This window comes from Triplophysa rosa, unplaced genomic scaffold, assembly GCF_024868665.1.
Source record: "Triplophysa rosa unplaced genomic scaffold, Trosa_1v2 scaffold63_ERROPOS2374434, whole genome shotgun sequence".
NCBI classification, from domain to species: Eukaryota; Metazoa; Chordata; class Actinopteri; order Cypriniformes; family Nemacheilidae; genus Triplophysa; species Triplophysa rosa.
In genome coordinates, this window is record NW_026634656.1 from 122,353 (window position 1) to 135,026 (window position 12,674).

The following is a 12,674-nucleotide window of genomic DNA, read 5'->3' on the forward strand; positions in this document are numbered from 1 at the left end:
AAAATAATTAATTCAATTTTATTATACAATAATAACAATAACAAGAATTTTGAACAGAAACACACTTAACAATTATTTGAATACACGCAAAAAAAGTCCATAAATCCATCACTGTGTCACCTGACCCACAAAAATTGTACGCAGTGTCGTTGACGCAGCCATTTTTCTTTCTCCCTGTGAGATGATGCAAAGGCTTCAGTACCATGACACCCTTCTTTATGCTGAACATGAGCAAGCCAAAGCCAAAAAATACCATTTACGATTTTTTCACAAGTAAAAGAGTGCCTGGGAGCGAGACCTCTTCAAATGAAGGAGCTGAAAATGCCGTCAGCCGTCCATCCTTGCCTCCAGAAGCGGAGGTCAGCACGAAAGGCCGCGAAGGCGATGCACAGGAACAACATGGCAGTTATGTCCCAGCAAAGAAAAAGCAGAAATCCGCAGCAAGGCCATTTAAAGATGACTTCTTAAAGTTTGGGTTTGTCAACTGTTCTGACGCATACCATGCTGCCATACCAATGTGTGTAATATGCAGGGAAAAGTTGGCAAATGAAAGTTTGAAGCCAGCGACGCTGGAAAGACATTTAAATACGGACAAACCATTGGCTATTTTTTCAGAGGAAGGCTCAAGAAATTCAGTCATCAGCTCAGGTACTCAGCAGAAGCATAACACACAATCACAAATTGCACCTGGCATCGTATAAAATTTCATATCGTATTGCCAAAGAAAAAGCGCCACATACAATTGCAGAGAGATTAATACTGCCTGCTGCACTAGACATAGTTAATACAGTTCTGGATGAAAAGGCATCTGAAAAGCTAAAACTAATTCCTCTTAGTGACAATACGGTGTCACGTCGAATTGGGGATATTGCACAAAATTTGGAAAACCAGCTTATAGAGAGAATGAAGTCAGCAAAAGATTTTGCTATTCAGCTGGACGAAAGCACTGATGTTTCATCAAGTGATACGTTACTGGTTTATGTTCGTTACATTTGGCAAGGAGATTTTGTCGAAGATCTTTTGTGCTGCCTAACGCTACCTTCTAGCAAGTCAGGAGCTCGTATTTTTGAAGAGTTAAATGCTTTCATGACTAAATGCGGTCTGGATTGGGCTAACTGCAAAGCCATCACCAGCGACGGAGCAGCCAACATGACTGGAAAACATAGCGGAGTTGTCAGAAGAATTAAGGATGCAGCAGGACAGAACATTTTTTGGAATCATTGTTTCATTCATCGCGAAGCTTTAGCATCAAAAGGAATACCACCGAAACTTGAAGTAGTGATGAAAGACATTGTCAAATTTGTGAACTTTATTAAAGGCAGTGCTCTTAATAGCCGACTTTTCGAGGCCTTGTGTACTGAAATGGGAGCCGAGCACAAACATTTACTCTTTCATACAGATGTGAGATGGTTGTCAACCTCCAATCAAAGTCACTGAGTGCAGCCATAACTTCAAACTGCTGTCATGTAATTCTACGTTTAGCATTAAATACCAAGTATTGTAAATTTAGCATTAATGTGACAGGTAGTCCGTCTTTGCTCTCGGTTGAGGATGGAATTGTCTGAGCTGGGCTGGCCAGATGGTCGCCTTTTTCTTGGGTGGTGATGGAATTGCCTTGGATGGAGCTGGGATGGTCAGTCAGTCCGCAGGCTCTCGCAGGAGGATGGCACGGGATTTTCAGATGTAGCTGGCGTAATCTCTAGTTGTGGATGGGCATATGACGTTCATCTGGGCCTGGCGGAATCTCTCCCTACCTCGGGATGGGCATCCCGAGGCGAGGGCAGAAAGAGAATAATTAGCGTAGCTGCTGTTCATTAGCTATGTGTTAGTGAATGCTTGGCTGAAAAGATGTGTCTTTAATCTAGATTTAAATTGGGAGTGTGTCTGACCCTCGAATAGTATCGGGGAGGCTATTCCAGAGTTTAGGTGCTACGTATGAGAAAGCTCTACCCCCTTTGGTGGATTTAGTTATTCTAGGTGTTATCAAAAGTCTGGAGTTTTGAGATCTTAGAGAGCGTGATGGGTTGTAGTGTGGTAGAAGCTCTGTTATGTAGGTAGGGGCTAAACCGTTTAAGGCTTTATAAGTAATTAAAAGAACTTTAAAGTCAATACGATACTTAATGGGTAACCAGTGAAGGGTTGATAACATTGGGGTTATGTGATCGTATTTTCTGGACCTGGTTAGAACTCTGGCAGCTGCATTCTGAACTAACTGTAGTTTGTTTATTGATGCTGCAGGACAACTACTAAACAGTACATTACAGTAGTCAAGTCTGGTTTCTCCCGAGGTTTATTTTTCTCCATTATTCATCATTGGAGTTTGGGTTCCTCGCCACAGCAGAGCAGTGCAGTGTTGGCTTGCTCACCGGGAGACTGCATTTATTTATTTATTAGATATTATTTATTATAATGATCTTGCTTGGTCTATAAACACCATGCACTGTGCTGTGTTTTACCTTTCTGTGTTTTTCTTATTTGCTCCTGTAAAGCTACTTTGGAACAATGCACATTGAGAAAAGCGCTATATAAATAAAATTGAATTGAAATGAATTGAACTGGCGGCCTACTTGCGAGTGGGCTCTGGACTGGCGACCATCTTGCGAGCGGGCCCTGGACTGGCGGCCATCTTGCGAACGGGCTCTAGACTGGCGGGCCCTGGACTGAGCGGCCATCTTGCGAGTGGGCTCTGGACTCGCGGCCATCTTGCAAGTGGGCTCTGCACTGGCGACCATCTTGCGAGCTGGCTCTGGACTGGCGGCCATCTTGCAAACTGGCTCTGCACTGGCACCCATCTTGCATGCAGGCTCTGGTGAGGCGGCCCTGATGAACGGCGTGGCCACCATTACCATGGAACATGCAAAGTTTATGCGGGGTGTAAATATACTCATCTAATTAGCATATTGTGACGTCATCAGGGGCGGCCAACTTGAATTTCATAATATTCGGGAAACAGTAGATATTGAATTGATGTTTGAACTTATTTGCATGTTTTTTTTACTCTTTGATCCTTATTCCAAATGATCAGAAAAAAGGAAACCAACTATAAAACAGGAGAAAGTACTAAATTATTACTATACTTTATAGTAGTAAATAGCATGTGGACAGTAGCCTACATTCTGATCAGTTCATCAGTAATTTTCAGGAAATAGTAGATATTGAATTGATTTTTGAACTCATTTACATGTTGTTGTTCATTCCAAATGATCAGGAAAAGAGGAAATCAAGAGTAAAACTATTAGTAACTATAGTATAATTATTACTATATTACTGTGCCGTAGTAAAATGCATGTGCCTATTTTTTGATCAGTTGACCAGCTATCTGCCCAATCAGCTGCCTCTACCTCTAGCAACAGCTCTCCTATGGACACTACGACCACGTTCACCCCTGCCACCCCCATCTCCATTAGGCAAAGGGTCGAAATGATCGCTCGTTTGTGCTTTGTGAACATTCGCGCCTTGCACGGCGGCACCATTGCGCTGCACAGATGTACCGGGAGACGCGCGGTCATTAGACGAACGATCGTGATTTTCAAAAGGCAAATATTCCCCTTCAGACTCAGAATAGGCGAATAACATTTGCAACACATCCTGGCAGTACAACTTTTTATTAGCCATTTGGCGATTTTCTCTCACAAATCTCACAATTTACTCTGACGCTCTGAACTGAACTGCTTCCGCTTCAATGACACGATAGCTATGATAACGAATATATTTTATAATATTATTGTTTTATAAAAAAATATTTGTTATATTTTATAATCCAGTGTTGGCACTGGTAAATTTGTATTCAGCAATGTTTGCACTTTACAGAAATGTATTTTTATGTCCGATTGCAGAGTCCTAGTTGCATTTTACTGCACATTTATATTTGTTTTGCAGGAATTACATTTTTTCTATGACATTGCAGAGGTTTATTTTTTATTTGATATCAATTCATTTGATGTTAATGTATATGTTCAGTTTATATGTTCGGTTTAGTTTTTTATTTTATATTAAATCGTTTTGTATTCAATATGTACAGTTTAATTTCTTTTGCATCTTGAAATAAATATTTCTGTTCTGTATCCCTCTGTGTTGTGTTTTTACTTTTTCTGTTTAGAAGATAACGGAGCCTTTAACTCTCATTTGTAAATGCTTTACAAGGCATAAGTAGTCCTCACTTTAGATGAGCTCACAAAAATAGTTAACTGACAACTAGTAAATGTTTTATAACTACCTTAATTAATCATGAATTACAGCAGGAATGTGTGTTAATAAAGCATTTATTAACACATTGAGTAACTGTTACTATAAGTCTGAATAATAAGATGTATACATGTGCATTCAAAGAGTTTATTAATCATTTACTAACACTTTCTAAATGATTTCATGAACCACTGACAACTCCTAACTAACTGGTTTGTAAGTAATGTAATCCTTAATTTAGAAATGATGAATTTATCCTTAATAAAGTATGAACATTTGATTATTAAGCATATTATATACATGCTTTTAAATCAAGAAAAAAGCATTTATAGCTGTATTTATAAACTGGTTACTAATGTCTATTAATGTGGGGCCAATGCTTCATAAATGATTAATTAACTATTTACTGATGCTTAACTAATGATTCATAGCATGCAGTTATTATAAAGTGTTACCAACAGGGTAACACTTTAGTATATGGACCAATTCTCACTATTAACAAGTTGCTTATTAGCATACATATTGTTAGAATGTTGGCTGTTTTATTAGCACTTATTAAGCACATAGTCTGCGTGACCATATTCTACATCCCTATTCCTACCCAAAACCTAAACCTAATAACTATCATACTAATTAGGAGTTTATTGAAGCAAAAGTTGAAGTTAATGGTTTGTTAAAAGCGAGAATTGGACCTTAAAAGTAAAGTGTGACCAAAGTATGTAAGCATTTGTATGTTGCCTGTACATAAAGTTTTGGTAGTGTTTGTATGTGAGAGAGGAATTCATATTAAACAAAATATGTCACGACTGAATACATTCTGTGCCAATAAAAGTTGATCCCAGACTGCTGTTGGGATCACTTTATGAACAGTAGCAAAAACATAAACTTGTTTGTGTAAAAAGGGTTAGGGTTTTGAAAACATGTACTTTGAACCAAATGCTTTCAACAAAATGTGAATTACCAATAGGTCAGTGACTGCAAGTAAACCATCTACGTTTAACTTTGAGGGATGAGATAACAAAGAACAAAAACATTATTTGGTTCTTATTCCGATCAGAAATGAGGATCTGAATAAAACTGATTTGTTACACTGGCCAATCTTTTCATCACAAGACTTCATCGTTCAGTAGCTGCTGTATACAAGAAAAGTTCTGTCTGAATTGAGATGTCTTTGCAGTCGACCGCTTCTGCTCATGTCTCTACTCTGCACATGAATCGTCACTGCAGTGTACATTCATGTTGTAGCTCTTCTGCGTAATATAGAGACACTTCAGATGAACAGACTTAAACTCATCAATGACCATATTTTATCAGGAGAAAAGGTAAGAGACAATTAATTCTTTGTCTAAACTAAATAATAATTTGACTGACCCCGACTGTTTGTCGACATCTTAACTTGTATTGATTTAATACTTGCAAATAGCCGACTATATGCGACACTTTCAGGTTGGGGGAACTTAAAGCAGAGAGAAATGGGAAAATGAGAAAATAGTTAAATTTAGCAGATGCTACACATTGCAGCGCACCTCAGTGGAATAAGAAGTGGTGTTCTACTGATTTTGAATGTTATAACGACATGTAAACTTATGAAAGTATCATTTCAAATATGGTAGAACAGCACTTCTATATACCACTGTGTCTTTTAACTTAAGTTTTGCAGAATTTTGTTATTTGTGTTATGTCCCCTTTTTGCTGTAGTTAATTACCGAATACACTTGAGCTGAAACTAATAAAACCTGACAAATAATGCAATCCCTCAATGATTTTTAAATGTTTTGTAGATGGCTAGTCTGCCCACGATCAACACATTTATTTTGTTGACCGCAAAAATTATTTCTTGAGACAGCTAGACTAAGTTAAGTCATATTATTGCTTTGACTTTGAGTTAAGTTTGGGACACATGAGTGTTAACTTAATGCAACATACAGGTAGTTGTTGCTAAAATATGCAGTTGAATAAATCAAACTAACTCTATTACAGTAATTACAGAGCATATTGAAGTGAACTGTAAAACATAAAACGATGTGTTTGGTAAAACAAGAAACCCAGACTGAAACAAAAATAACCTGACTGTACTCAATTACTTTAATAATAACAGGTTTCCCAAAACTTAAATATTTAAATTCACATAACTAAGTGCTCTGAGCATACTTAAAAGTATTATAATTCAACATATCAAAAGGAAAACACCTAACCCAACTGACTCAATATCAGTCATAAATTGCCTAACACACTTAATGTGTTTGGAGCCAAACACAAAGTATTTAACAGGATCTAGGTTCAACAAAGCAAACACAGCTAACCTAAATGGCGAGTTTTCAGAGCACTATATATTGTTTTTTTATATAATAAAACAAGCTCAAACCTATATGGCATTTTACTAACAACTATCTAAATTCCTAAACAGTTTTTATTCTTTAAAGGGAACCCCGGGTATAGAGAGATGTATGGTTTAATACGTTGTAATTACACTACTAGCAATTGTCGTTAGAAACACTCAAAATGTTTTCATTTCTTTAATAAAACTAAATGTAATACTCATTTTAACCTAAGGAGGCTGCCATTTAATTTTTCGACGACATTATGTGGTTGCACGCACAGGCAGCCATACTGAACACAAACACACTAATCAGTTCTTCTGTAGACATAAGGTGCTGTAAGATAAATATGTTAAAATAAAAAATATATAAAGAAAGTGTCATGACAGAAATACAGGACGACCCAAGTGCGGTGAAATCCGAAGGAGTTTATTGAACAAACAGGCAGCAGTCAATAACACAAAACCCAACCGCGAACGTGTTGTCCGCGGTGGTGAGAACTGGAGTCCCCCGAAAGGATGAACACGGCGACTCGGGCTGAGGATAGGTCTCCAACAATAAGACGTGGAGGGAAGTGCCTGGGGACCTCACTCGGCCCGGGACTCGTGCTGAGAATCTGGAGGTCGACCGCGACCAGAAATGGAATCCGGACTCCGCCTGCGGGTAGCTGCCAGCGATGGGTAGAGGTGGTGGTGAATGCCAACGAGAGCTGCCGGGAAACCGGAAGACGGACGAGGTAACAGGAGAGAGAGAAACTTCACAAGACAAGACACAGAGAACTAAACTTCTATAGCCGAGATGCAGCTACGTCTGGCAGTCTGAAACTGGCTACAAACAAGCAACGGTCAGACGAGAGACACTGAGGGAATATAAGGGAGAACATAACGAGATGGGAAGGATTGGCAGGTGAGAGGTAATTACGGGAATGGGTGCTTAACGAGTAATGTGTCAACAGGCGTGTAGGTGCGGGGTGGAAAATCACCAGTGCGGGGAAGCCTAAGGAGACACGAGGGCGGGGTAAAAAACGCAGACACCGAGCACGCGGTCAGCCAAAGGCTCTCCCCGTGCTCGACGACAACAACAACAACAACACAACCCACATGCAGAAAACACCCCGACCAAACCAAGACCGTGACAGAAAGTGTACAGTATTTTAAAACATTTTAATCTTGTTGGTCAGAAACAATACAAACACACATATTATGACCAAAAAACATTGCTAATTTAATATATACTTAAGCCAAAATGCATTTTCATCCATATGATGATACTCTCACTCTCTCTTGGTCATTAGCTGAAGGATGATATTTGCGTCTACAATACAGAATAACTACAGCAATACCCAGGGATCGAACCCATGACCTTGGCATTGCTAGTGCAGTACTCAAACCACTGAGCCACATGAAAGCTGTAATTCTCTTGCCTAGAACAGGCAAAGTGTAACACTGACACGCATCCTGCGGAAGCCCAGCATGTCTATTATACGCTTTGGCGTGAAACTGGGTTGGATGTACATAGTAAACCCAAGTGTTGTTTACTCTGCTGCACATAATAGCACCAAATTAATAAAAACACAACATATTGACTATGTATTGTTTTCTATCATGCACGGTGCACATTTGTGACACCAAGTCATTTCTTTTTTCAGGAATGTTTGTAAACTTCTTAAATGTCCTATTTACAATACTTAGTATTACATGCTAAGCTACATTACATGACAACAGTTTGAAGTATTAGCTACACTCAGATACATTATGCCATTACTATTTTCCCTGCTTAAAACAATCTTCTGTTGTCTGATATCGGTCACAAAATGAGACAAAATTAGACCGAAACAGTTCAACAAATGAAATCAAAACTAATATGGAGCCAGAAATATGACAAAACAATCTGAATTTGAATTTTGTCAATCTGAATTTTAGATAATTGTAATTGCACAAAATTGAATATTTCCTGACATTCAATATAGATCTGAATTTGATTTTTAATATTATAATATGAATATTTAATATTAAATTTCTTAAATTGAATATAGAACAATTCAAAATGCAGAAATTCAGATTCAAATTCAAATTTAAATTCAGAAATGGTTCAGTGGGTAAGGTTAGCTTCCGGGTTCGACAGGGAAGAGTAGAAGATCTCGGAAAAATCAAACGGAGCACCGGAGGGGGCCAGCAGATGGAGAGACGGGGCAGGATCCGTCCCTATCCGACTACCCAGCGATGTGGCTGGGGTCGGGCCCAATGGTAGCCTCGATCCCCCTGAGGTCTTCCCATGAGGGCCGCTTCGCTGCGGCCTGATGGGGCGATGGTCTCCTCTTCGCTGTCGCCTCCAGGGGGGGCCGCCTGAGTGGGGGGCGCCAGAGCTGGAGGGCGTCGAAGAGGACCAGGGCTGCCGGGAAGCAGACATTGCACGGGACTCGACGGCCGAGGCGGCCGAGTCGCGGCACGGAGGACTGCTTCTTTACTGCCGAGAATCCTCCGGGGAGGCCTCACTCGACAGTAACACCAACCAGCCCCCCCCTTGCGAGACGGGTGCGTCGAGAAAGCGGACCTTCTCAGCGTTACTCATCTGCGCAAGGATCGGCCAGAGGAGTTTCTCATGGACCACAAGTGTGGACATCGTCCGACCCAGGGCCCGCGTGGTCACCTTGGTCGCCCGTAGAGCGAGGTCGGTGGCACTGCGGAGTTCCTGCATACGCGCTGGGTCGGTCTTACCCTCGTGGCGCTCTCTCAACGCCCTGGCCTGGCAGGAGCCATAGCGTGGAGAGAGGAGGCAGCTTGGTCCGCCGCAATGTAAGCTCTCGACACCAGAGATGCCGAGACACCACATGCCTTGGACAGGAGTCTAGGTCGCCCCCCCCACAGGTGGTCGCCGCCTACGGGCACGAGCACCGCGGCGGCAACTCCACCTGGGGGACAACAACGTATCCTCCAGCTGTCTCAACCTCGAGGGAAGAGAGGGTGACAGAACTTTGTTTGACGTGAAACGTGCCGGAAAGGGGCGTTCCAGGTCTTACAAAGTTCCTCATGCACTTCCGGTAAACACGGCACTGGGGGCGGGCGCGGCTTGGAGCCGCGCTCAAACCCGAGGCGCCATGTAGCCAGCCGCGAACGCCGGGAGAGGCAGTGCGGGCACTGCAACCCAACACTCACGGCGGCCCGGGAAAGCATGGCCGACATCTCGACATCCGCTTTTTCCTGGGCTCGACCCCCCGAGGGAGGGAGCCCGAAGAATCGTCGGAGTCGGATGGCAGTACGTCACCCCCCGATGCTGCAAGAGACATCTCATCATCACGCATCGTGTCCGAATACGTGATTGAGGAATAAGACGGCGGACCGTCTTTTTTGGGGAACGGTCAGACAAGCGAAACGAGGTGTGAACGGTCCGTGAGCCGTGGCTGGCGGATTATCGCTCACAGTAATCCTCATCTCACCCTCGCTGCTTGCCATAGCGGACGGCAGGGCCGTAGTCCTGCCGCCACGGAACGGGGAGCAAACGAGGTGGTGGCTGAGTCCCGTGGGAACACAGCCACCTGTGACGCAACGTCTGAATCGTCACCGCCCGCAGTGCGGGCAGGACGTATCCACAACGTCTGCCCCAGCGTACTGGAAGCAGGCATTGTGTCCGTCCCCCTCCTCGATGAGTGTGTTGCACCCATGAGAACAGCGGGACAAGCCACGCTGGAGAAATTTGCTCTTTTAGAAAAGGAAATTGCTTGAACACCTCCGGAACTGCCGAGACGCCCAGGGGAGAGTCACTGCAGGAAGGGACCGTCCGCTGTCCACGTCGTAGATTCCAGCAGAAAGAATGATCACCAAGATCGTAGAGAAGCTCATCAGATGCGTAGGCTCTGAAGAACAAAAGGTGAATGAATGAGCACGCCGGCTTTCCTCTTATACCCGGACATCCGGGGAGAAGCCCGGCATGCAAATTTCATTCGCCAATTTTCATTGGCCTTTTCTAAATACTCAGAAGATGATAGGTTCTCAAGACAAACCCCATTCTGTCGGTTCGACACAACGTCGAGAGACCGACAGAAAGGGAACTATATTGAATGTCAGGAAATATTAAATTTTGTGCAATTACACTTATCTAAAATTCAGATTTACAAAAATCAAATTCAGAACTATAGTGAATGTCAGAAAATATTACATTTTGTGCTATTACACTTATCTAAAATTCAGATTTACAAAATTCAAATTCAGATTGTTTTGTCAGATTTCTGGCTCCATAAACTAATAAGCTCTCCCTGTTATTCATAAACATTTACTCAGTAACTTTTAATCAAAGTCACTGAGTGCAGCTGTGACACGTCAGAGGGGACCTGGCCCTCCCGACAGAGACTGGTTTCTCCTGAGTTTTTCTCCATATATTTATCATTGGAGTTTGGGTTCCTCGCCACAGGGCCGTGTTCGCTGGCTCGCTGCGAGACTGCTGATATTAGATTAGTTTAATGTTCGGTAAATTCTGTTAACATTGCTCTATTAGAATGATCTTGCTTGTTCTACAACACTATGCACTATACTGCATTTTGCCTTTTCTGCGTTTTAATTTTCTCATGTAAAGCTGCTTTGGAACAATGCACATTGTGAAAAGCGCTATATAAATAAAATTGGATTGAATTTAATTTAACTAAAACCTAGTCCTGTCTTAATCTAATCCCTGTGAGGAAAACCGCCCCTAAGAATTTAACAATGCATCGATAGCGTAATTTAATGAGGAAAGCTTTGAAAAGCGATCATCTGGGGAATGTCATTTAAAAATCTATACTCTGATTACATCTGGACAATCATCTGTTTATTTTGCATCTTTGTATAATAGTAGATGGTTTCTAAGGAGTTATAATAATATCTACTGCGTCACAGAATATGGCCATGCCAGCTACGCTACTCAGCCCCCTCACCACTCATGTGCTAAATATAGCTAAAGGAGTTCCGGGAGCCAACATGACCATCAGCCTCTACCGCCTAGACCCTGTCTCATCTGTGTGGAATGAAATTACAACAGGGTAAATGTATAAGCAATGCGGTGTACTTTCAAATACTTTTATTCTATAATTCACATTAATAGGATTGTATACAAATACACACATTTATATGAAACCAACAACAGAAGTGTGTCAATGATGACTTGATGTGTTAATTTTAGGTTAACTAATGATGATGGCCGTTGTCTAGGCTTAATAACAAAGGACACTTTCATTGCTGGTGTGTATAAAATGCGTTTTGAGACTGAAAAGTACTGGAATGCCCTAGGAGAGATAAGCTTCTATCCATTCGTTGAGGTACAATAAAAACATTAAAAAACAATTTAATAAATAAAATAATTTTTAAATAAATTCATTTTTGATGTAATTTTTGTTAGCATCCATGGGACACTACAAACTAATTCTTAACTTTTGTGTTGTATTGTAGGTGAATAATGCCTATTTTTGTTTTCAGGTGGTTTTTACGGTCAATGATCCTTCGCAGAAGTACCATGTTCCTCTGCTATTGAGTCGTTTCTCTTACAGCACATACAGAGGAAGCTAGAAACCTCAAATTACTTAATTTACTTTACAAAATAAATCCTGTACATCCTTTTTTTGATTACTGCTAGATCCATTGGATTAGAATGTCTAAAAGAATAAACTCTAAAATGGTAATAATTATTTAAAACATACATATACACAATATACAGATTTAATTGTAATTCAGATAGTTTGATTAAAATGAATCTAGATCATGTACTGTAAAACTTTGCAGTGTAAATTTGAAATAAATAACTGTCAGCAGCTTCACCTTCAAGAAAATAGTTTTTTTAACAAGTCTTTACTGTGTATCAACCAGCCTAATTGGAGGCGTCACAATGTTAAAAGATGGGGTCAGATTATACTGTGAGAGATCTTGTAGTGTTAAAATAATGACATAAAACCGAATTAGACAATAAGTGTGGTATTTGTATTTACAATGTTCACATGCAACTTTAAAATGACAATAAAACCAGGAAACTCAAGCCCTTAAAAGTATACAGTCCAATGCTCTATTCCATAAAACAGTCCTTGAATCCTAGTGTGTTGTAAAAGTCCCAAGTGTGAGTGTCCACCAGTGTTTATACAATCCAAGAGCAGTGAAATCCAAAAGTATGAAAAGGTGCCTGAAAAGGTGAGTCCACAAGATGATAACTCCA

At 41.0% G+C, this 12,674-nt stretch overlaps 1 protein-coding gene across 2 annotated transcripts; it reads left to right on the plus strand.

The window, feature by feature from the left end:
* The first annotated feature begins 5,367 nt into the window (after positions 1–5,367).
* uraha (urate (5-hydroxyiso-) hydrolase a) lies at positions 5,368–12,053 on the plus strand. Of its 2 annotated transcripts, none has more exons than XM_057328661.1 (4): positions 5,368–5,507; positions 11,372–11,514; positions 11,655–11,790; positions 11,948–12,053. In XM_057328661.1, exons 1-4 carry the CDS (start codon positions 5,460–5,462, stop codon positions 12,035–12,037), a joined length of 417 nt encoding a protein of 138 aa, XP_057184644.1. In that variant the 5' UTR covers positions 5,368–5,459; the 3' UTR covers positions 12,038–12,053. The 2 variants fall into 2 exon arrangements, with proteins under 2 accessions (XP_057184644.1, XP_057184645.1); XM_057328662.1 differs by lacking the exon at positions 5,368–5,507 and adding an exon at positions 6,656–7,409.
* The last annotated feature ends 621 nt before the right edge of the window (positions 12,054–12,674 follow it).

Bases quoted from the DNA above. Each gene is read 5' to 3' on its own strand.
- uraha (XM_057328661.1), top strand. From the start codon at position 5,460: ATGAACAGACTTAAACTCATCAATGACCATATTTTATCAGGAGAAAAG. The intron at 11,515-11,654 runs GTAAATGTATAA...TGTTAATTTTAG, and splicing joins TGGAATGAAATTACAACAGG to GTTAACTAATGATGATGGCC. The intron at 11,791-11,947 runs GTACAATAAAAA...TTTTGTTTTCAG, and splicing joins GCTTCTATCCATTCGTTGAG to GTGGTTTTTACGGTCAATGA.